At 42.6% G+C, this 25,631-nt stretch overlaps 1 protein-coding gene across 1 annotated transcript; it reads left to right on the forward strand.

Moving 5' to 3' along the window:
* evplb (envoplakin b) lies at window positions 1-25,396 on the forward strand. The gene is made up of 22 exons (XM_041816913.1): window positions 1-113; window positions 8,313-8,412; window positions 10,124-10,278; window positions 12,274-12,397; window positions 12,476-12,604; window positions 14,045-14,086; window positions 14,183-14,344; window positions 14,566-14,673; window positions 14,783-14,878; window positions 15,789-15,899; window positions 16,021-16,167; window positions 16,250-16,404; window positions 17,469-17,566; window positions 17,688-17,860; window positions 17,957-18,135; window positions 19,173-19,311; window positions 19,401-19,594; window positions 19,678-19,828; window positions 19,938-20,021; window positions 20,112-20,249; window positions 21,420-21,512; window positions 21,606-25,396. Exons 1-22 carry the CDS (start codon window positions 82-84, stop codon window positions 25,131-25,133), a joined length of 6,138 nt encoding a protein of 2,045 aa, XP_041672847.1. The 5' UTR covers window positions 1-81; the 3' UTR covers window positions 25,134-25,396.
* Window positions 25,397-25,631: the final 235 nt, after the last annotated feature.

The following is a 25,631-nucleotide window of genomic DNA, read 5'->3' on the forward strand; positions in this document are numbered from 1 at the left end:
AGAGAGAGGAGAGAGTGAGGAGCTGAGAGGAAGAGTCAGACTCAGATTACAGACACAGGCCTCCGGACCGGTCCTCCAAAGATGTCCAGCAAAAGTCCTGTGAAACTCAGCAAGTGAGTCTGAATTTAAATGTGTGTGTGTGTGTGTGTGTGAGAGAGAGAGCGAGAGAGAGAGCGAGTGTCAGGTGTTTTGGTCTCAGGTTACTGTCCCTGGTCTTGTTTCCACTCTTTTGCTTTCATTTTTCACTGACATAACTCTACTTTAGGCAGCGTACGAGCATTTTTCTACCACCATCCTGTTTGTGTTTGCAAAGGGAGGGACTGTTTTATTCCCCTGGACAATAAAAAGTGCAGCATGGTGTCAGTGTAGAGCCACAGTGGCCGCACTCTTTAAAGAAGCTCACTGTGTCAGACTAGGACCGGGAAATTTTGTCAGTTTTTAAGATATATTGATAGATTTTAAACAAGATATATGATAGGACATTATATTTGTATCAATGTAGTTTATGTTGATGGTTATTTAAAAAGATGTCAGGTCAAATGCTAAAGAGTTTACAGTGAGAAAATTAAGAGTAATGTGCTTATTGACCACAAGATAATCTGTTATTGACAGCTGTTTGATACTGCAACAATGAGGACAGTAGTCCTAGGCATTCAATATTGGGGCAATGTATTTTTTTGATGATAATAAATTGCAGGGAAACTTCTGCAGAATGTCTAAATTCATAATTTAGCTTAAGCCCCATTTACATTTGTGCAAAACTCCTGAAAATTTCCCAAATTGACCTGTTTTAGCAGCATGTGTGAATGCAAACAACAAAAGCGCTTTTCAATCATGCAACCCTGAAACTTTCAGGATTTTTTTGGCTTGACTGACCCTGAAAAATTCCTGCATTGCACTTCACACTTAACCTTGCAAACCAGATAGATTGTCCAGATTCCATGTCTGCCATCAGGTGGATCCTTCTTGCAAAATTTAGGGCCGAATGGCTTAAGAAAGGAACCGGCCAATCAGAGTCGTTTGAGGAGAAAGAGGCAGTAGTGATGTGTGTGGTTTAATTGGATCGCAAGCTGGTAAACAAAGGCGGATAGTGAAGACATAAGCTTGGATTTGGTAGCGTCAGCACACAACTACATTTCTTTATTAAAAGATCAAAAAACTGAAAGCTTTTGGTGGAAAATATGTTTTTGCACTTCTAACTGACTCCACTGACAGTAAAAAACAAGCTCAGGCTACATGTTGAGCCCACATTGTGAAGAAAGGTTCTGCCCTTCCCAAGCATCATCTGTGGGCTTTTGCTCAGAGGAATGTGAAACACATCCAGTTCCATGGAGATGTAAATCTGGCATGTCAGGTTGGTTCAGATTTGTCCCTCCTAGAAGGAAGATTTCCTGCAATTTGCCTGTCAAGCTTAGGAGGGAGTGGAGTGGGGGAATATGAAAGAGGTTGTGGAGAGAATTCAGGGTTAATCCAGGGTGAAAAACTGTGTTATTTGTGTTCACACATGCAGCTCACTCTGGCCATTTCAGAACATTTTTCGGGAACTTTGTTCAAGTGTGAATGGGGCTGAACTGACATGCAAACTCCTAGAAATCTTCTTGTTGTGAGGGACAAGCTAGTCAGGAAATTTTCCAAGTCTGCTACCAAGAAACTTTCTGGTAACTTGATATCATCAATCCTTCAAATGATGGAGAATTAATAATCCTGAGACACAATTTTTTTAGATTAAATAAATGTTGACAACCACGATATATATGTATAAATGTTGCCAATCCTTTTGTTGGACATTGGTCTCTGTTATTGTTGATGGAAAGCTGACTCGAGACCCTCAAGTTTCTTTACTTTTTGACACCACCAATTATTAAATTAATGGAGATTTAAAGTATTTGATCTTCTTGGTGGCTTAACGGAGGTTGGCTGAAACTTTTGATGTGTAAAAAAGAAAAACTTTTTCCTTTTTTTTAAAACCAGAATCATATAAAAGTTTGTGATAGTACTGGGACAAACATTTATTATTTCTTTATAGAAAAATATCTATTTTTGTATTATGTATGACTCTTTAGCTAACAATATAAAGTTAAGATGTTTGGTTAGTATCACCATGCCTTCATTCAGACACAAACATTGGCCCTTCAGTCAGTCATTTAGACTTTAAAAATGTCCCCTGCAGCCTGAGTCCTGTCCTGTTTATAATTCCAACACCAGCATGTTACTGATGGAGTTTATTTCCCTGATGGTCTCTGTCTCTCTTCACCTCATCTGACTCTTTATATTCTGTTTATTTCAGCTGCTTCTTTGCCCAAGGTGTGTGCTGACTCTGTGCCACTCTCTGGGCCGGTGTTGTGACTCATTAAGCTTCTCGGTCAACACGGTGCCTTCGCAGCTCTAATCCAGCTGAGGCGGTTTCTAATAGAGAGCAGATTGTTGTCATTGCTATGCAGTTGAACCGGAGCTGGTCTGAGAGGAGGAGGGACTCTCTCTCTGCTATCAGTCAGCTTTTATGAAGGTGCACACACTCATAAATGTGTTTGTAATTGTGAAACCACGCTGATAGTGATTATGTTTATCTCCCCTCAGTGTCACCCTGTGGGTGGGGGGTTCTGTTGAACATTAGCGCTCCTTCACAGAGAGGCGTGTTGCAGAGCCACAGGCTCGATGACGGGCTGAAGGAGCGGCAGGGCAGGGTCTACCTGCTCGTACGCACATGTGTCTTACTCAGCAGAGTGATACTGCAGTTTGAATCAATTAATGAGTCAGATAGAGAGCAATTAGTGTAGTGGCTTTGTGCATTTGCATTGTTTAGGTTTGAATGTTCACTACACAATAGAAAAATTAGACAAAGTCATCTGACTGGAAAATTAAGGGCATTCTTAGGATTTCTGGACCTCATACCTGTACCGCCTAATAACACCTCCGTTACGAACATGAACCAATTAAGAATTTCAGTTAAGACTGTTAAAGTTTTATTCCTCTGAGGCCACATTTTAAAATGCTACAAGCTTTTATATTTAATGGTTGACATCATCAAAAAGTCCTGAAGCTTTACAAACATCCTTCTCATAAGAAAAGAAGAGCATCTACATATCAGAAGCCTTGTGCATGCTACATGTCCTCATAGCACGCAGCACAGGCTTGTGGCTCCTTTCCTGCATGTTAGTCCCCACTGTCTCTCCCCAGTCCGTCTTCATCGATTATCCCGCCTGAACAAAAGCATAAAAGCCCAAAAATTGAAAAAAAATCTTCAAAGAAGTATGCGTATGAGTTCCTCAAAAACTGGTGCACACACAGAGGCTTAATTATTATAGTATGGCTAAGTCTGAACCAAATCCAGACGTGCTTATTGTGGGAATAAAAGCAGAGACTTTGAGTGTGATTGTGCTTGAATGTTGCAAGAGTCAGGCCTGATGCTGTTGACTTTTAAAGCACTGATAAGATGTTATAAAGGGGTTGTTTACTGATTCGGAATATTTAAACTACTGCAAAGTTCAGCTTGAATGCTTTATTATTCTTGCCTGATGCTGGGCCTCAGCTCCTAAATAGATCGGGCCTGCCTTTGTCTTATTTTCAATTCATAATGCTGCAAAATGTTCTGTGATTGATTAGTCAGGGCTGCAGGAAGGCCAGTTCTACCACCATGCAGAATGGGTGCTGGCATTGTCTCGTCTGTGTTTTGCAATGTCCCTGAAAATGGAGCTGTCTAGTCCAGTAAATGTTGATCCTAAATCTGTATAGAAAGTCTGCAGGCTACCCATGACGCCATGTGCACTAATGCACACATGCAGGATTTTGAATTGAGTGATGACAACAAGCCGGCTGACCCCACTCCTCTTTAGTTTCCAGGATTTATTTATGTATTTATTTTATAGAACAACAATTTTCCAAAGCACTGCACCACTGGTTTTTGGTTAAAACTAATTTTCATTGCATGACCCTGAAAGGGCTCAACAATGAAATGACTGTGGTCTTGGAGGAGGCATACACATGTTTGGGTCATTACATGCTAGATTTTTTTTTTTTTTGGATGCAGTGATGAACTGTGTTCACAGATTGTGGCTTCTGGAAATGTTCCTGAGCGCGACTTCTGCAGAATCATGTCTGTTAATAACGCAGGGCCTAGTTTTCTGCTTTACCCTCTGCATACACTGATTTTTTTTTTTTTTTTTTTTGGGGGGTCCCATTATGAACCCAGTAATTAACCCCATTTTTAAGGCCCATATCCCAGGCTTGTGGTGATTTTGGAAGGCAGACAAACGTGCAGCTTCTGCTATGCTAAGCATTTATGCTTGTCAACTTTGAGTGAAAGCCTAGCACCCTGAACTCTTTAAATTCCACATACTCCGTCTGTGTGGCAATCCACATGAGAAAGGCACTGCGGAGCTATTTGCACCCTTTCTAATCAATCTGTGCAGTTCCATTGCACACGCTCTGGTCCGTCACCCAGAAGCATCACTCTGCTGCACTCTGTGCGCGGGGTCTATTTTCAGTGCAGCCAAAACACATCAATCCACATAGAGCCGGTCAAACCAAACAGAAGGGAGAGAACATTTCTAAATACGACACAATGCATGGACTCCCTACTGTGAATCTCTTCATGATATCAACATTATGTCTCATCCTGTGGCATGATCTGATTGAGGTGTATACATGCAAGAGTAAATCGGTCTCAAACCACATTATTGGGGGGGGGGGGGGGCTGAAAGGTTCATAGGCTGACCATGATGCATTAGTTGGATTTGACCAAATGTTCACTCTTCGACATAGTCTCCCCTCTAGTCAACCACTGGACATTGCAGTGTTGGATTCCTGTGGTATAGAGGCTCTCCTCCTGATGCTCAAAAAATCCCCAACATCAGACACGACCTCATCATCGGCCCAGTAGTGCTTCCCAGTGAAGTGTTTTTTTCATGTTGGGGAACAGAAAACAGTCCAATGTGCCAAATCAGGAGAATACGAACAGCAGACATTGCAATGGCAGACTTGTCCTGGTTAAAGAAGGCCCCCTCTGCCAGTTTTCCAGGCTGTTTTGATCCAATTCCCTTCACAGCTGCCTCAGCACATTAGTATAATATTCTTCATTGTTAGTTTGGTCTTTCTGAAGGTAGTCAATGAACACCAAGCCCTTTAAAGATGGAGACCATCACCTTCTGTACGGATGACACCACCTTGGCCTTCTTTGGAGGGGGAGAAGACGGGTATTTCCACTGTGTGAACTGCCGTTTGGTCTCTGGCTTGTATAGGTAGACCTAACACTCATCTTGGGGGAGGAAATGTTCCAGAAACCATCGGGATCTGCTTCAAAAAGGTGCCTGAGACATGATTGTGGCTCTATGGCCCAGCACTGTCATCCCGACCTACAGTTGGCCTGAATACTCCAGCTTAGATATCTAATGACTGAGGTGACCCGTTGTAGATTTGGTGTTCTCTGTTTGTTCACATGAGTCTTTGACAGTGATCACTGTTTTGCCAAAATAAGTTTGTTTTGCTACTTTAACAAAATCGCTAAATGTTCTGTTAGGTTTTGAGCACCACACCCACATGTCCCCATATAAAGCCTCTCTCTGTCTGAGTATACTTCTTTGACGCTGTTATTGCCCTGTCTGTTGGGATCTTGGAGCAAAGCCACTGATTCGCCTCGTGGCTAGTGGAAATCAAAGGTGCATTTTGCACTCAGCTACCAAACTTTGTGAGCACATTACCAGAGGAATCATGCAAACAAAAAATAGCTCATCTAAAAACAGAGAGGCAGGAACAGTTAGCTGGAGTTAGATATCTGCCCTGGCTTCTGCAGACTTGTGAACTCGTTGTGGTTTATTTCTTTTGGCTTTGCAAAGGCCGTCTTTACTTCAGCATGGTTGCAAAGTGAATTAGGAGTAGTAGTAGCAAGCAAATAAGCCTGCCATGAAAGCCGCCTGTAGACTGAAAGAAGAATGTAGAGAAGAGAAAAATGCATGCGTTACACAGGGGAAGTCCCAGATTGATGACTCAGCACAACATTTTAGGATTTTTTTCAAAAATCTGTAAATATTTCTGACTTTTTGATGGCACCAGTTTCAACCCAGTTAATCCAAGAAGTCTTCTGAGAAGTTTTAAGGACAATTGGAGCAACGGTGTGGCGTGCAAATCAACACAGACACACAGAAAAGCTGGCAATTACAATAGTAAGATTCTTCTGTGGGTACAGAGCTGAAAACAGAGCTGATTTGGCGTGCTAATTCTGCACAAATCACGGTGCTATTAGTGGGCACAGTCTATTCTTTGTGGATGTGGCCATCTATATGTTTCAGGACCTTTGAGAGGAAGCAAAGTGCAAACTAAATTCCTCCATAATGTTGCTTTAAATCCCATAAAGTGCCAATGAAAGTTGTTTACATGCAGATCTGGACAAATTTAGTAAGGAGTGATTTTTTTCAGCCATTCATTTAAAAATAGTCATGCAGAAGCTGAAAGGAAAGACTCCAGTCTAGTGCCTGGTTTTTGTACTTGACTCTCTTTCCTCTGAGCAATAAAAAGGACTAATCGCCGTCTTTAACACCGCCCACTACAAGTCATAATGTCTGACTATGTCTGTCTCTGCTCTGTTGGAAACTTTAGTGACTCCGCCTGTTTGATAAGAGCCAAATGTTCTGGAATGTCGGAGCCACACAGGGACCACATTCCTGTCTGCAGCAGGGAGGGGACAGAGTGTGTGTGTGGGGGGGCTCTTCCTCCCCCCTTTATGTGAGTCCCCTGGGTCGTGATGAGGGTGTGTCGGTATAAATAGTTGGCTCTGGCATCACAGCGGAGGAGGAATGGCAGAACAAACAGTCAGAGAGCTCAAACAGGTCTGCAGAGAGAGATTATGAGTGACAGCTCAATGAGGAAGAAGCTCAGTGTCACACATTCACTTCCTTTTCTTTCCTTTATCTTCACTCATTTATGAGTACTTATTTCAAACCAAGACAGTTAATTAAACCAAGTACATTTACTTTATTCATTTCAATTTATGCTACTCAAACTGCGCTACTGAAAAGCTTCTGCTCTTGTGCTTTTGGAGGTAAATTTTGTTCCTGAAGGGTTCAAAGCCTCATAAGACATGAAGTGTAAAGAGTTCAGGTTCAATAAAAGGTTAGTCAGAGGTAATCTACAGGAGTTGAGACCATGCAAAGGCAAATAAAGGGTGATTACAACATTTTGCATGACACAAAGCAGCCTTAGAAGAAGGCACAAGCCTCAGCAGAAGTGGGGATTGCATTCAACAATTAAGAGGTGGTAAATTAATTGAGTTTGTATTTTAATGTCTGATGTTCTGTCTTATCTCGATCAAGAACTTTGGCTTTCTTAACAAGCAAATAACACTTTATGAATAAACGGACTTTTCCAAATGTCTGACACAAAAAACTACAGAAACATTCGAAGGGAGCTAGGAGGAGAGCCGCTGCTCCTTTGAATCAAAAGGAGCCAGTTGAGGTGGTTCGGGCATCTGATCAGGATGCCTCCTAGCCGCCTCCCCATTGAGGTGTTCCGGGCATGTACGGCTTGGAGACCTCATGGAAGACCCAGAACTCACTGGAGGGATTACTGTCTGGGAATGCCTCAGGATCCCCCAGCAGGAGTTGGAAGAAAAGGGACATCTGGGTGGGCTTACTTAACCTGTTACCCCCGGGACCCGGCTCCGGATAAGCGGATGAAGATGGAAAGAGTCTGTGGCTCCTTTTGTGCATGCCAGTGTCCACTCTCTTTCCCCAACTGTCGTATCCTAGCAGAATAAAGGCATACTGTATGTCCCAGTCCCTGCTGCTAAAAAACACCCCCACAGCATGATGCTGCCCCCACCATGCTCAACTGCTAGGATGGTATTGGCCTCCAGATATAATGTTTAGAATTGAGGCCAAACAGCTCAATCTTGGCTTCATCAGACTAAAGAATCTTGCTTTGCACAGTTTTAGAGTCTTTCAGGTGCTTTTCTTGCAAACTCCAAGTGGGCTTTTGTATGTTTTGCATTGAGGAGAAGATCTGCCTAGCCACTCCTCCACAAAAGCCCAGGTTGGTGGAGGGCTGCAGTGATGGTTGTCCTTCTGGAACTTTAGCTGTTTATTACTGATTTCCCAGTTTTGCCAGCTCTGTGAAGAGTCCTGGTTGTGCCAAACTTATTCAGTTTAGCAGAAATGTGTTAAAGCTAAAGCTAATCTCTTTACCCACTACCATTGCTTACAGGTGTGCAGTACAACTAAACCGCGCCTTCCTCCCCTCAAATGAGGCTGATTGGCTTAATCATCCTCCACACTCCTCTGATTTGTAGGACTCTGACCCTCTTTTGTCCGTCTGTGTTTCAGGAGTCAGGCCAATGAGCTGGCTGTGGTCATCGCTCGTATGCAGCAAAATGCCGACCAGGTGGAGAAAGACATCCTGAAATCAGAGGAGCTCATGGCCGAGGTAAGACTGCATCAGTTAACTCTTAAAGACAACATACAGCAACAAAAAGTCCATTTACCTTTCCAGTATCTTCCTGACTTGACTACTATGATTCCCTTCTCACAGGTCTTAGTAAGTCCTCGCTTCAAGACTGTTAACTAAGTCCAGCAGGTCTTCTAATAGTCTCTACAAAACAATACAAGTCCAGGTCAGATTAAGCAGATGCACAAGTAAAATAGTGTTTAAATAGAAGTCTATGGGAGCCTCTCTGACAGTGTCTTACTCCATAGCTAGCTCCACTGGCAGCGTGATGCTTGCAGTTTTTAGTTTAAAAAATTAAATATCCCTCTATGTTACTGAGCATGCACACAGGCTGAAATACATGCACATTAGTGGCAGTACAGAAGTAATGGATGCCTTCCATTATAGAAGGAGAAGAAGAGGGTATGCATGCACCAATAGGATTCTCTGGTCATGCACTCATAAAAAGATGTCGGAGTGATGAGCCTCACAGGGGTTGTTGGGTGTTTAATGCCCTGCTTGAAGGCACCTTTGCAGGGCTACAGAAGTGAACTGGCACCTCTCCAGCAGTCAAACCAGTTTTACTCTTGGTCTGACCACTACTTGAACCCATCTGTTTACAAGCCAAGACCCTGCAGATGGAGCTACTGCTGCCCTCAATACTTCTTTTTTAGACCTTACAGGATTCAACCAAGAGGGGTTTTGTTTTCTTATCCCGTTGGGGGCTGGAGCCTATCCCAGCTGTCACTGGGTAAGAGGCGGGGTTCGCCCTGGACTGGCTGTCAGTCAATCGCAGGGCTGACATATAGAGACACACTCACATTCACACCTACAGCCAATTTTAGAGTGCTAAATTAATCTAACAAGCATGTTTTTGGTATTGGGAAGAAGCCAGAGTACTCGGAGAACATGCAAACTCCACACAGAAAGGTCCTGACCGGGAAGAGAACCAGGGACCTGTAAGGCAACAACACTAACCCCTGCACCGCTGTGCAGCCCTGGCACACTGTTGGGTTGCATTAATTAATATAAAATAAATATAAAATCAGTTTGAATACCTAAATGTCAGACTTTTAGGGAGATTGAAAGGGTAAATAGAAGGACTCTCAAATAAAGGAAATTTTTTAGCACAATTTTCTAGAATGAATCAGGATTAATATCGTCTTTTTGTCGCATTTTGAAATTACGTTTTAAATCTAAAACTTTATTTCTTTAATTTCAGGTTTTTGTATTGTCTTAAACTAAGCATACTTGACTTCCTGTTTGGATACAGACCTAATTTTATTTTGAAAGAACATAATAGGTAGACAGGGTTGTAGCTAGGGATTTTGGGCCCCCAGAAAGAATATTACACAGCCCTTCCTTAACTGTCTAGCCAAGCAACAAATGTGCTTTTTTTTTTTTTTTTTTTTTTTTTTTTACAAATACCTATGCATTTTAATGCTATGAGCAATATTTCAACTATAGTTGAACTGAATTTACTTGCATGATTTCACAACACTGACTACACCATTTGGACATATTTAAGGAAGGAGCAGAAGCCCCCCCCCCAAATGTCAGTCTGTGGACTGATTCATTTAGTCACTTTGGATTTAATAATGAAACTTAATTACTGTGAAAATATAGATAAAAAAAACCCTTTTCATTGCAGCCTGGGTAACTTTCTTTAACTTCCTGAAGTTAAAAAGTCTGAATCTCTCTTTTCCTTCAGGACACAGAGCGAGATACTAAGAACCAGACCCTGATCCACCAGAAGGTGAACTCTGAGAGGCTGGCAGAGGCCGAGGGGCTGCTGAAGGACCTCTTCATGGACGTGGACAAGTCCAAGAAGCTGCACCACCCACAGGCGGCGGAGATCGAGAAAGAGTGAGTTTACTCTGACAGTCACCGACAAATCAAACACGCAGCAGCAGACACACCTCAAAACTCGATACGTCGCATACCATCGAAGATGTGCCGCCATGCAGAGGCACTTCCACATTCCCTGGAATTGTCCCCACCCATCTGCTTGAGTCAAACACAACTTTATTTATACAACACCTTTCATACAAACATGCAGAAAAAACACATGGAAAAAAGAACAGAAACCAATGACAATAGGGGAACATTTGCAAGAGCATAACAATTACAACAGAAAAAACAAAATACAAGAAGATTAAATCAGAAATAATCAGTAACTTTGCAGGGAGTATTCTAAAGAAAATGAGCTAAAGACTTCAATAAAAATAAAGAAAATATGTCTCTAAATTATCTCAACCTTCATAGGCAAGAAGAAGAACTTAAAAATCTGGGAGCAGAAATAGTTTTAATCATGTCATGTGCCGTTACAGTTGTGCAAAATTTTCTTTGTGCAATAACTTGATGTGAAAAAAATGTCATTGGCTTTACAGATTTGCAACACACTACATTTTATCATTGTCTTTTTCTCATTTACTTTTCCATCTGTAGAAGGTTCCTTTGGCATTAACTAAATGCTTGAACTTTAAACTGAGGTCCTATTTTTCTTTCAAAATAAAAGCAGGCTGAGTGTCAATGCACCCAACCCCTATGTTTGATCCTACGGATGGGTGGCTCCATGTTCCCTCTTCGGGCGTAGCCCAAGTGGGCCCCACGGAGAGAAGCCCAGCCACCAGATGCTCTCTGTCCAGCTCCCCTCCAGGTCTGGCCCCAGGGGGGTTCTCTAGGTGCCCTTGACAACATAGCTCCAAGGTTCACAGGGACACACAAACTCCTCCACCACAGTGAGGTGGTGATTCTTGGAGCTTTTATTCATCTCTGCTTTTTGCAGATGATGTGGTTCAGTTGGCTTCTTCTGCCAGGGACCTCCATGGCACCTGGCCCTCTTACAGGCACCTGGCACACTGTCCTGGGCCTTATCCAGAGGGGTTATCTGGGAGGATACCTGGAGAGATGGGGCATGGGCCTGGCACAGGCCTGGATGATGGTCTTTAGGAGGCCAGAGCAGTTCAGGACCAAAGTTGATGTGGCGAAGTGCCAAACCGGCTTCCATACCTGACCTGACCTGACAGTCCCTGTCGGTGTAATGGTCAGGCGGTCGAATACTTTGTCCATTTGTCCACTTTTCTTAAAAGTGATGGCCACTCCATATACTGATTTGAAAGTCAGCTATTGTGTGGCCTAAGTGTGAACCGCAGTCTAGAAAGCTCATTGAGTATAGATGACTAGAAATGTGCCATGATTTCCTGTACATAAACAAGCAGTGAAGCATAAAAACCACCCTACCGACTTGTGTTTTGCTGAGATATTGTAGAGCAACACCGACACACCAATGCATAAGTATGTAGTGCTCATGAGGGCGTAGACCCATACACAGAAGTATAAAGCGTGCTTAAGACAGTTCAAATTCCCAAGAAAAAGCAGAACAAAGAAGAGTTTGTTGAGAAAATCTCTCAGCTTTACATTTAACCTTGACTCAGTCACTTAGAGAGGGTAGGGTAGGGTAGAAGAGGTGTAATAGGAGTTGCATTAACTGAGGATCACTGGGCATTAGAGAGTCATTTTGTACATGCACTCCTGCAGATTCCTTTATGTGTAAAATACAGGTAATTGATATTATTTGATCCACAAATCAATTGCTTTACATTTGAATTTTTCTTCTTCTTCTACCTCATCTTCTTGTGGAGCTAATTCTGGGAGAAATTCCAGTTTACCTATGCTGTCCTGTTCCTCTGCAAATGCCTATAAACTTCTACTGTAATCTCTTCCATCCTTTAAAACAACAGATCCAATTTCATTATTCTAGTTTCACCCCTTTGTTGATCGATCTGCCTCATTTTGTTCAGCTGTAGTTTCTCTGTAATACATTGAAAATCTTAAATACCTCTGTGTCTCCCTTTTCAGTGTCAAAAATCTGCATGACCGTTGGGTGAAGGACTGCGCCACCTACAGGAAACTCTATGATCGCAAGCAAACTATTGATCCAATACAAAAGATCGACTGGGGTCCTCTGTTGGATGAGAAACAGGTTGGTTTCAGCTCTGGTTTCAGAGTTAACTATCCTCCTTATCACCAGCAATAACAGTTGTCTGTTCTTATTTTACAGAAACAGGTAGACACAGAGCCGTACGGCCCCAAACTTGCTGACGTAGAGAAACAGATTGCAGAACAGAGCATCCTCCACCAGAAGATCGAGGCCTACAGCTCCCAGCTGCAGCCCAGCACCACCACAAAGGTAACCAGGGCTGTCATGGTAAAGGATTTGAATCATACACTTTTATTTCTTTCAGTCACTGGATGTTTTTTGAGAGCCTAAACATGTTCCAGAATTTCTGAAAATTTTCAGACCTATGAAAAATTTGAGTTTTTTCCTCCAACATGCCCAATCCAGATTACCTCAGTAGTGCCCCCTAACTGTTTTCAAAGTTAAAACTCCCCCCTTTCCCTTTGACGTAGATTTCTGAAACTTTGTGTGTGGATACATCTTTAGGAGATGTACAAAACATGTAATGGGACCATGTCTCTAACTCCAACAGGAAATGCTCCATTTTGAATGAACTGGCAGAAATTGGGCAAAATTAAGTCATTTCCGGTGGTCATAACTTTTTGAACATGTCCTAGGGTGTTCATCACATCTGCTTGTACTTTGGCATACTGATAGAAAGGTTGTTGATGATGAAAATGTATTCAGGACTTTTTCATTAGTCGAAAGATGTAGCTATGGCAAGTCCTCAAATTTGCATTTTTCTTGAAAAAGGAAGTTGTTTATCACTGAGACGTGCATCATCCAACCTGACTCATACTTATCTGGTATACTAGCAGTGCATGCCTGCATACACTCATATAGTCAATTTTTTAATAGACCAAAGCACCCCCTGGTGGTGAGCGGAAATATAAAGGTTTATGGTAAAAGTTGCTGTTTTCATAATTAAAGCTTCCTCCTTTCCCTTTGATGTAGATTTCTGAAATTTTGTGTGTAGATGCATCTTAAGGAGATCTATGAAAAATGTATGGGACTGTGTCTCTAACTCCAACAGGAAATGCTCCATTTTGAATGAATTGGCCAAAATTAGGTCATTCTGGACCATTTCCATGAGTAATAACTTTTTGAACATGTCCTTGGGTGTTCATCAGATCTGCTTGTACTTTGGTATACTGCTAGAAAGGATGATGATAATGAAAATGTATTCAGGACTTTTTCATTAATCGGAAGGTGTAGCCATGGCAAGACCTCAAATGTGCATTTTTCTTAAAAAAACAAAACAAAACAAAACAAAACAAAAAAAAAAACAAAAGGAAGTTTTTTATAACTCAGACGTTCACCATCCAATCTAGCTTATACTTTCCTGGTATTCTGGGGTCCATACCTGCATACACTCATATGATCAGTTTTTATAGATGAATCCACCCCTGGTAGTGACAGGAAATGTCAGGGTTTATGGTGCAAGATGCTGTTTAAGACTTAGATTAATTTTCAGCCGCAACCACCCCTCTCCAAAATGGTGCCTGATGGAACCCCAAAACCAGCATCCGTATTTCTACATCCTTGACAAACCCCAGGAAGACTAGTGCATAATGCTGAAGATACACACATAACGAGATAAAGGTTTATATGGCAGGTTTCACCCTAAAGGAGACAGATTTACTAACTTTCTTCTTCTTTGTTTGTTTGTAGGATCAGTACCCTGCTCTCAAAGAGAAATACGCCAAACTTTTCGTGAGTTTGTTTATCTCTGGATTGACTTGTGTTCAGTCATGTTGAGAAGGATGTGCTTGGTGTTAATTTTGCATGCATGTTGTTTATTTTCTGCAGGAGAGCTCCCAGAAGAGGAAAAACAACCTGGCTTCTCTGTATGAGTACATGCAGAGCTGCAGTAAGGAGCTGCTCTACCTGTCAGGGCAGCAGGATAGAATCCTGCAGAGGGACTGGAGTGATCGCATGGTGGACCCCCCTGGCGTCCGCACGGAGTACGAGGTGAGCTCTGTCAATGGATGTTCAAGATCCTTGTGTTGTCTTGTCATCTAAGGGAGATGATGTTTGGAGAAGACGTTTGTTTTTCAGTTTTCCCTGGAGCTCTTGAGGAAACAGTTACATCAGCTTGTGTGGCCGGTATCTGCAGCTGCTTGGAGAGTTTATTCTAAAGGTGTCATACAGTATTGTGAGGTTTCTTCAACTCTGTTTCTGTTTGCTCACAGAAATTCAAAACAAGCGGTCTGATTGCTCATGAGACGGAGGTCAACAAGCTGCAGGAGGAGGGAGACAATCTGGTTGCGAAGAATCATCCGGGCAGCGAGACAATAAAGGTACATCTGTCAGCTGAGGCTGAAGTTTTCTTAAGTTCTTGACTGAACTATTTGATTTGTTTTTTTTAATGTTTTAATGACTAAAACTAGTGTGTAAATGTGCTTTCAGGCTCACAAAGATGCTGTGCAAGGTGAATGGCAAGCTTTCCTCAACCTGTGTCTGGCTCAAGAGACTCACCTGGACAACGTCGAGGACTACAAGAAGGTAATAATCCCATCATGCACATGAGTGAGATTCTCTTACATAACATAAGCTGCTCTATCACTGATATTGATTCTTCTGCGCATCCAATTTACCCTTTAGTAAGCCCCTCCCTTAAACAGCCACTGTCCAATCCTAGGTTAGCAACCATAACTGTGCACGGGAGGCTGGACAAGCTTTCAGCAGCAGATGCTAGCTTAGCAGTGAGCTTACGGGGCCTTCAAATCTTTACAGTGGGGTGTTAAACTTTTCGCTGTCAGAGTTAAAAAAAAAAAAAAAAAAAAAGGAGATATGTCAGCCAAAGATATTTTGCATGGCATCCACAATCTTGATCTCATGAATATTTGCTTCCCTAATTAGCTTACTAGCTTACTGGTTAGCCATATGCAAACGCATCTGCTCACACTCCTTCATTGACTGATAGTGTGAATGTAGCATTCACGAGCGTGTCATGGACGTTTCTGTCTCCTTTTCTAATATTTTCAGGCAGTTTTTGCTACAAATTTGATCATATTTTCTTCAGAATACCTCCATACTTACACAGTGGAAAACTAGTAATTCAGCATGGCGGATGTGAAATCTTGTCCAACATAGCAACAGTAACCAAGGGGGGGCGGGCTTAGCAAAAGTTCAGGTGGATAATCTCACTTACTTACTTCAGCTGCCTACTGCTTCCTGCTCCTTCTGCAAGTTGCTTTTTGCAACCCTCTTCCACCCCAGCTCCTCCTTTATGCTGTTCTTGCCATTCTATGCCATTCTTGCTGCTGTTGTGCTTTCCTCGTATGCACTAAGGGCAGGGATATCCAAGACACAAAGCCGCCCTAATAACTGCAAATTATGTGTGTATCAGGACAAAGTAGTCCTGAATGAAATCCTTTATTTTCAGTGTTAAAATTCTCTATTTGCTCTACAGTTCCAGCTGGATGCAGAGACTCTATCTGACTCCTTGAAGAGACTCAACACGTCTCTGGACCCAAAGACTCTGGCCAACAAGAGCAACCCTGAGGCCCTGCTGGTGATAGAGGTACAAACATGTCCTGATTTATGTTAAAAAAGAAAAACATGTCTAAGTCCTGTCTGCCTTTACCATGTTGATGTTGCACACATTACAGTCATGTTTTTTATCTCTTCTAACCCACCTTCAGGGAGACGAACCAGCAGTGAAGAGGAACGAGGACCGTCTGGCCGACCTCAAAGAGCTCAGCAGCACCGTCGCTCCTCTGAAGCTCCGCCGACTCCAGCCGAGTAAACCCACAACTGTCGTGTCTCTGTGTGACTGGGAGGATGAGGGGGTACGACCAGCAGTCGAATACAGGGTTTATGTCGTAATATTTAAGTTTCTTGTTATTGCATTATCCTTTCTGTGTGTTTCAGGACGTAGTGAGGCGTGGCGATTTGCTTAAGCTGAAGTCTAACTCTGATAATAAGAACTGGGTGCTTCAGGACACCAGTGGGAAGACAAAAACCCTCCCTGGAGCGTGTTTCATGGTCCCACCGCCTGATGCTGAAGCCATAGAGACGCTGAACAGGTAGAGAAAGGACAGACTCAACACCTGCCGTATGTATGCATGTTCATCTGGGAGAGTGGTAAAGAGAAAGACGCCTAATGTCTATTCAAGACTTTTTGGAAGCATTTCTTACTAATTTAGGCATTACTTTCTGCTTTTTAATATCTTGAAATGTCGACTTTTTTCTGTCCATGCTGGGTGAATGTTGCTTATATGACATGTACCGAGATATTTGTGACAATACATTTGGAAATAATGCAAAAATTGGATTGGACCATTTCTGTGAGCTTTCTCTGTGTGCTTCGGGGCGTCTTTTTACTGGAAAATAAATCTTTTCCAGAGCCGCAATTCTCTTGTAGATTTAATAAGATTGTCCTTCAGGAGTTTCCTATATTTTGCTGCAATTATTTTATTCTCTACCGTTAAAAGCCTTCTAGGGCCACCTGCAGAGAAGCATCCCCACAGCATGATGCTGCCACCACTGTGCTCCACAGTGGGGATGATGTGTTTGTGATGTGCTAAACATAGCATCTTGTCTGAAGGCTGAAAGCTCCATTCTGGTCTCATCAGACCAAAGAACTTTCTCCCACTTGACCATGGAGTCTCCCACACGTCTTTTGGTGAACCATGTTCAGATTGAATCTGAGTTTTCTTCAACAGTGTCTTTCTCTTTGCCAATCTCACATAAAGCTTTGACTGGTGAAGAACCTGGCCAACAGTTGTTGCCTGCAGAGTCTCCCTCATCTCTGCTGAAGCTTGGAACTCCTTCAGGGTTGTCATAGGTGTCTTGGTGGCCTCTCTCACTAGTCTCCTTCTTGCACGCTCACTCAGATTGTGAGGACAGCCGGATCTAGGCAGATTTACACATGTGCCATATTCCTTTCATTTCTAGATGATGGATTTGACTGAACTTTTTAATCCCTCCCCTGACTTATACTTTCCAATAACCTTTTCTCTGAGTTGCTTTGAGTGTTCTTTAATCTTCATGGTGTAATGGTAGCCAGGAATACTGATCAACCAGTGAATGGACATTCCAGATGCCTATGATGGGTTTTAATAACATGTGGGTTTCTATGTGTGTTCAGTCTGGACAGATCTCTGACTGACCTGAAGAACCGTAGATCAGCTCTACTGACCTCGCTGAAGAACCCCACAGTGGAGGCGGTTCGGCCTCAGAAGGCAGGTGAGGAAAAAACACTCAAAAATCAAGAGCTCAGCTGATCTCAAACATGCCGACATAATGAGTAACAGTCTGATGGGGAATTTTCTTTGTAGATTTATTACTGTGTTTTGCTCATTCGCAGCCACCGTAGCACGTGCTTCAGAAGATCCCAGAGCTGCAGATTTAGCCAGTGAACTAGACAGGATCAACAGAGCGCTGGAACAGGCAGAAAAAGACATCCTTAATCGAGCCAGAACTCCGCTGGATAACCGCAACCCCACAGAGGACCTGGCAAACAGATTGCAGGAGCATGATGTGAGCATTCACAACACTGCATTTCTTCTCCAAGTCAGTATGTTTACACAAGTTTTTAGTGATGGGATCTTTAACACTGCTCTGCTTTTCCTCCAGAAATCTGTCCAGAAGGTGAGAAAGCTGGAGTCTGAGAAGTCAGCGGTCCAGAGAGAGATTGAGCCGATTCTGGCAAAGAAACCCCTCGGACCCACCACCTCCACCCTGCCTGTTAAACTCAGAGCTGCCAACAACAAGATCGACGACATCAACACACTTCTAGATCTTTATAACAAGAAGTAAGAACATTTAAATGGTAGTTTAGCACAGCACAGGGGAAGGCAGGACTTCTCTCAGACAAATATTCTGTTACATAGGCCAATCAGAGCGACAGGACAAAATGAGGTAGTAGGCTTTATGTTGGCCTTTTTCAGCACTTTTCTTGAGCTATGGGTGAGTGCGTCCATCCACTCAACAGACCCCCACCACCCCCCCCCTTCCAGTTTAAGAGATTTATCTTCACAATTTTTAAAGATGTCCACTCTGACTCTAGGACAAACTGAATGCATTTTGGAGGTACAAGGTCAAAAACTGTCCCAAAAAGGTGTTGGAAAAGGTTTTGAAATGGGATTTTAAAAGTAGCCGAAATAGGTTAGAAGCAGCAAAAATGAGATAAAAGTGGCAAAAGATATGCAAAAAATGGCAAACATGGGTTGAGGTGGCAAAAACATGCAAAAAAGTGGTAAGAGTAAAAACTGACAGAAAATGGTGAAAAAGTCGGTGAAATGGGATTTAGAAGTGGGGTTAAAGTAGTTGAAACTGAGGCAGAATTTGGCAGAAATTGGGTTAAACTGGCAAAAATTGGCATAATAAATAGTGAAATGTGGTTAAAATGGGCATAAAGAGTAGTAAAAAGGGATAAATAATGGCAATAATGGGTCAACAGAGACCAAACAGGTGGAAAGAATTGGTTTAGAAGTGTTAAAAACAGGCTGAAAAAAGTGGTGGATGGGGTTTAAAAAAGACAAAAAATTGTTTAGAGTAGAAAAAATGTGTAAAAATTTTTTTAAATTGTTAGGAAAAAATGATAAAAGTGTTAAATTTTGGCAAAAATTGGTAACAGTGGTAAAAGTGGGTTAAAAAAAGATGGGTCCAAATTGTGCAAAACTGATGAAAAGTTTTCAATAACAAAAACAAAATTGGGTGGGAAAAATTAATCTAAAAAATATTAGTTGCTTTTTAAGGCATCTGGCGACCCCTCCAAGTGTCCCCCACGTTGAGAACCACTGATCTAGACTAATTTACTAAACTTTTGTGTTTCTCTACTCTTAACCAGAGCTACAGCCTCCATGTACCTGGAGAGGCAGATTAAGAATGTGGACAACTTTGTCTCTGGGTTCGAGGACCAGCTCACCAAAGATGGCACTATTCTAAATCAACCTAACGCCCTCCAAAGTAGGAACCAGCAGCTGCAGGTAATGGTCCTCACATGATAGCTTGCACAAAAGGATCAGTAATGGAGGGAAACAAGGTTTTCTAAGCTTGTTGTATTTATTCCAAACAGGCTGCACGTAAAGATTTAGTGTCTAAGAAGGAGGAACTGAATAAATTAGGCAAAGACCTTGACTTGACTCAACAAGCATGCAGCTCCCTGCAGCAGAGCTTCAAAGAATACTGTCCTGACATCCAACGGCAGGAGAACGAGGTGAAACAGCTGAAGAACCGCTACATGACCATCAGCAATCAGCTCCAGGACAGGTGAGCAAACGAGGAATATACTAACATGTATTTAACATCTTAATTTTGGACATTTATTGCTATTATTTCATATTTTGCTGCAGATCTGCTCTCCTGAAAGAAGCAACCAACAAAAACCAGGATTTCCAGAATGCTGCTCATTCGCTGGATTTCTTCTTAATGAATTTACCCGACAATAAAATCAAACCGAGCGATGATGTGGCGACGCTAACAGCCAAGCACAACTCTCAGAAAGTTAGTACGAGTATTTCTTTACATAGAATAAACTAAACTAGAGAAACTGTGTGAACAGACACACATTAATGCATCATCTAATCACCCTGTCTTTTAATGTATGGTTTAGAAAGTTGTGGATGACCTCAAGAAGAAGTCAGATGATGTAAAACAAGTCAAGATTCTGTCCCGTGATCTGCAGAGTGTCCTGAATGTGAGTACAGGATTATAATTCTCCTCATTCACTTTTTGGCTACACTTTCAAGTACGTAAACTCTATTCTTTAATATTTTGTCTTTTTCAGGAGTATGAGGGTAAGTCTAATACTTACCGCAGTTATCTGAACGATGATGGTGATGATGAAGATGATGATGACGACGATGACGAACCAATCACAAAGAAACCTCAGGTTCTGCCAATGACTAAGGCTGTGCAAAGAAAGGTACGGTTAAACTCAACCGCTGCAAAGGCAGCTAAAGCCGCGTTTACATGACAATGATTATATACTGAACTGGCTACCTGTTTTTGGTTTACATGATTAAACTTTTCTGCCCTTTTTTAATTTTTTTTTGTTTGTTTTTTACCAATTTGCACCACTCTGCGTATTTTTTTCTCTTTTAAACCATTTTTGCCACTCTTGCCAATTTTTACTACTTTAAGCCAATTTTTTGCCTCTGTTTACCAATTTTTGCCTCTTTTGGCCCATATTTGCCACTTTTAATCTTATTTCACTAACTGCTTTGCTCATTTTTTCCACTCTGAACCCAATTTTCCCACTTCCCGCCTAATTTTATGCCTGTTTTTTCCCATTTTTTTCTCTTTTGACCCATTTTTCCACTTACAATCCTATTTTACTGCAATTACTGCCCATTTTTCCTCATATCACCAATTTTTGCCCCTTTTAAATCCAATTTCACCAACTTTTTGCTGGTTGTTGCCAATTGAAATGTATTTTTTTGCCAATTTCTGCCTATGTCTTATTAATCTTTTTACTTATTTTCCTTTGTTTTACCCATTTAATCCTTTTTCACCACCTTTACTATCAATTTTTGCCACTTTTAACCCATTTTAATTCTGTTTAAAAAAAAAAAGAGTTTAGATTTTGAAGAAGGCTTAATACTATGGCACAAATGAATAAAACAATGTGTTGGTTTGATGAGAGTAGATATTATTCCGGTAAAAATAAAGTATGGTTAGAAAGTTATGCGCTTCTATATGTGTATGAAAGGCTTATACAGATATATATATATATGGGATAAACACTAATTTAGATAGGCCTGTATAAACATTTTTTTTCTTCATTTGTTTTTACCAAGTTTGTTCTTCTACGTAAATGCTACTTGGCTAACAATTACACACTGCATCTTTAAGTAAAAGTAAGGATTTTAAAAAATTCTCAAAAACAGTACGTGTACACAAAAAAAACTTTCCACCCCTGCTGTAAACCACATGGGAACCTAAATCAAATGCTAAATCAAACTGAAATTCATCTTGACTCTCAAACTGGATCAGAAAAGGCCTGAAATCACAGAAAATGCCAAACCTGTAAGTATTTTTACTTTCAGTGTAACTTCAGCTCTAGTTTTTACCATCCTGTTTATTTCCACCACAGGAGAAGGATCTACTGAACCGTTTTGCTGAGGCTTCTGCAGAAAACAACCAGCTTCTAAACCAGCTGGAGACCACAAAGGGCATCAAGGCCAGGGTATGAAATCTTGAAGTAAAAGCGGAACATTTCTACCCTTCATTTCAACATTTAGATGTTCTAAAATAACCCTATTTCTCTTTTTATTTCCAGAATGAAGAGATCGTGAACCAGGTAGTCGTCAGTCAGCAGCTGCAGCTCCAGAGTCAGAAGAGAGACCTGGAGGAGAGCGAAGGTCTGAGAAATGAACTGAAAGAGGAGATTGCCAGAAGAGAACTAGCTGAGAAGAACCTGGAAGCGTACCGTGCCAGGTTTCTGTCTTTGAGGAACAGGAGAGGGGTGGAGAGGCTGGAGGAGAAAGAAGTGGTGCAGTACTACCGTGACCCCAAACTGGAGGTGGAAATAGAGTCTCTGAAGAAGCGAATCCAGGAGGAATCATTTAAGAGGTCGAGAACCCAATCAGAGATAGAGATTATAAACGAGAGGATTATTAAACTGGAGTTACAGCTGAGCAGGATTGAGCCAAAACTAGTGAACAAGGTGGTGACTGAATATGAGAGGGACCCAGCGCTAGACAAGGAAGCTGTAAAAATCAGGGAGGAGATCCAGAGGTTACGACTGGAGCTCCAAACCAAGGATACCGAGACGGTTAACGTCAGGACCGAGCTCACGGTTCTGTCTCAGCAGAAACCAAAAATCAAAGAGAGGGTGGTGAAAAAGGAAGTGCTGAAGGTAGAAAAGGATCCAGAGATGCTGACAGCTGTTCTGTCATTCAAGAAAGACATCACCGAGTCGGAATCTCAAGTGAAGGACCTTAACGATAGCATCTTTAAGATAAGGAGTCAGATAAACACACTGGAGAGGATTATCCCAACCATCCAGCCCAAGATAGTCAGCAAGGTGGTGAAGCAAGTGCAGCAAGATCCAGAATCTGTGGAAGAGTCGAAGAAACTCCACATCGCCTTGGAGGAAGAGAGAGATGAGAACGTGACCCTACTGAAGGATCTGACCACTCTTCAGCTGCGCTACAGTGAAGTGGACAAGCTCCGGCCAAAAGTTGAGGTGAAGGAGGTGATCAACGAGATCTACAGAATCGATCCTGAGACCGAAGTCCAGCTGGTGCGTCTGAAGAAAGAGATGCAGGATACAAGTCGCAACCGTGCAGACACGGAGAAAGAAATAACCTCGGTGATGTCGTCTTTGACGACGCTGCGCACGCAGAAACCCAAAGTGGAGTTCAAGGAAGTGACCCAAGAGGTCATCAAGGAAGAGAAAAGCCCAGAGGTCATCAGGGAGTTGCAAAGGCTGAACAACCAAGTGTCCCGTCTGCAACTCAACTACGACACCACCATGGAGCTGCTCATTCACCTACGTAAAGAGAGAGATGACCTAAAGGCGGAGAAGTCCAAAGTGGAGACAAAACTGGTCAATAAGGAGCTCATCAAGTATGAGAATGATCCTCTTCTTGAGAAAGAGGCGGACAGATACCGGAGGAATCTCAGGGAGGAGATCCAGCAGCGCCGCAGTGTGGAGGAGATCCTCTTCGACCTGCAGAACCAATACATCCTCCTGGAGAGGCAGAAACCAGAGGAGAAGGTCGTAACGAAGGAAGTGGTTCGACTCCAGAAGGACCCCAAGCAGATCCTGGAGCATGAGAAGTTGAACAAGACTCTAGATGAGGAAATGAAAGTCCGCAGAAAGCTGGAGTTAGAGGTGAGACAGCTTAGAGCTCTGGTTCAAGAGAAACAGAGCATTCTGGCTCAGACAGATGACCGCCAGAAGAGGATTCAAGTAGAGTCCGAGCTGAGGCAAATCAAAGCTCGTATCTTTGAATTCGAAAACTCTCCGGCACGCGTTGAGGAAAAGATCGTCATTGAGGAGGTCCTGAAAGTGGAGAGAGATCCACAGCTGGATGAACTTACCAATGAACTGCGTGCAACTTTCGAGACTGAAGGCAACAATATCAACCGTCTGGAGAGGGAAATCCGCAGCCTGAAGCACAAGCTGGAAATCCTGCAGAAGGAGAAGTCACAGGAGAAAATTGTCTACAGGGAAGTTGTCCGTGTGGAGAAAGACCCAGCAGTTGAAGCTGAGAGGGAACACCTGAGAGATTTAGTAACACAGGAGAGAAATCACAGACGAGATCTGGAGGATAATGTGCAGAACTTGACCTTCAAACTAACCCAGCTGCAGTCATCCAAGTCCGTGACATCTCAGGAGGAGAACAGTCTCGCTAGCAACAGAGATACGCTGAAGAGGGAGAAAGACGATCTCCTCAAAACGCTCAAAATGCTCGAGACTCAACGACAGAGCATCACTATCACCTTCCAGCAACAGTCCAAGCTGGTGAGCGAGAGGAACCAGCTGGCCCGGCAGAGGAGTCTGAAAGCAAACACGGAAATTCAACGTCTGGAGAGAGAAATCCTCAATGAGAAAGACAAGATACACCAAAAAGAGCTGCTCATCATTGAGCTGATGAATAGCATCACGACAGAAGACCAGAGTGAGACTCACACCAGAGAGACTAACCTCTCCACCAAGATCACAATCCTGGATCCTGAGACGGGTAAAGATATGTCTCCCTATGAGGCCTACATGGCAGGACTTATTGAACGCAACCAGTACATCCACTTGTCAGAGCTGGAGTGCGACTGGGAGGAAATTACTTCGACTGGGAAAGATGGGGACGTAACCATTCTGCAGGATCGTAAGAGTGGGAAGCAGTACTCTGTGAAGGATGCCATAAATGAGGGTCGACTCACTCATTATGATTTACAGCGCTACAAGGAGGGGAAAATGAAAATTTCTGAGTTTGCCCTTCTTGTTGTAGGAGAAAAAAAGGTGCCCTACGTTCCTCCGATAACCACGCCAAGATCACCCACCAAACCGGCTCCACTCTCTACTCTACACTCCATACCAACCTCCCTGCGCTCCTCCCTCCCTGATCTCAACTCCAGCTACAGCTCCAGCTTCAGCTCCACCCTGAACTCGCACCATAGCAAAAGCGCCAAAGATCTCACTGCTGCAGCAGGAGACGAGTACTTCCCCATCTCTGGTATTTACGATACCACTACGGACAGCCGCATGTCCGTGAGAAGTGCCCTGACCCGTCAACTCATTGATCCTGACACAGCTCTGAAGCTTCTTGAGGCTCAAGCAGCCTCCGGTGGAATCGTCGATCTCACCAAAAAGGACAAAATCTCCGTCCACAAGGCGGTGCAGCAAGGCTTCATCGACCAAAGCCAGATGTACAAGCTCCTTAACGCCCAGAAAGCTTTCACAGGAGTAGAAGATCCCGTGACCAAAGTACGTCTTGCTGTGGGTCCCGCAGCACAAAAGGGGTACATTCCTGATGACAAAGCCAAACGGTACATGGAGGCCCAGTATCTCACCGGTGGGTTGGTAGATCCAACCAAAGCAGGCCGTCTCACCGTGCAAGAAGCTGTCGATGCCAAACTGATCAACAAGCAAACTGCCAAAGAGCTGCAAGACGAGGCCTCGTACGACAAAGACCTGGTAGACCCCATCAGTAAAGAGAAGATCTCCTACAAGCAGGCAATGGATCGATGTAGGAAAGACATCACCACTGGGCTCCTGCTGCTTCCTGCTGCCTCCACCAATGCTTTTAATGCCCCGTCATACTCAAACTACCGCTTCAACTCTCCCTACAACAGAATGTAGATCAGATCTTTGGATGTATAATGGCTTGTTTGGTGCAGCCACTCTTTACAAGGATTTATAGTAATGCTAACTGAAGCACATGGAGATAAAGAGTCAGAATTGTTATGTCGACATTGCAAAAGCACATTTTTTTTGGTGAAAATGTACATGTGAATCTTTTTATTTTTGGGTGTTCTGTAAAATAATGAGGGTTAAGTGTGTTTTTTATGGATTACTTTTGTGCCAGCTCTTTTATGGGTCACACGTGCTTATTAAACTCTACAATCTTGGTATAAACTCTTCTGTCCTTTTTTCAAATGTGAGGTAAATACTGGATGTAGAGTAAATTAGAAGCAATTTAAGGTTTGAGTACAAGAAAAGCCCAACTCAGCTGCTCACTTTCTGTTTTGAACTGAGGACTCTGTGCAACAACAACTGCTCTCCGTAAAGTATATTTATTAAAAAGCTAACCAGCGTTTTGGTTTCATGGATGAACTTTGCATAACAAGGGAGAAAAGC

The sequence above is a fragment of the Cheilinus undulatus genome, linkage group 21, assembly GCF_018320785.1.
Source record: "Cheilinus undulatus linkage group 21, ASM1832078v1, whole genome shotgun sequence".
Lineage (NCBI taxonomy): Eukaryota > Metazoa > Chordata > Actinopteri > Labriformes > Labridae > Cheilinus > Cheilinus undulatus.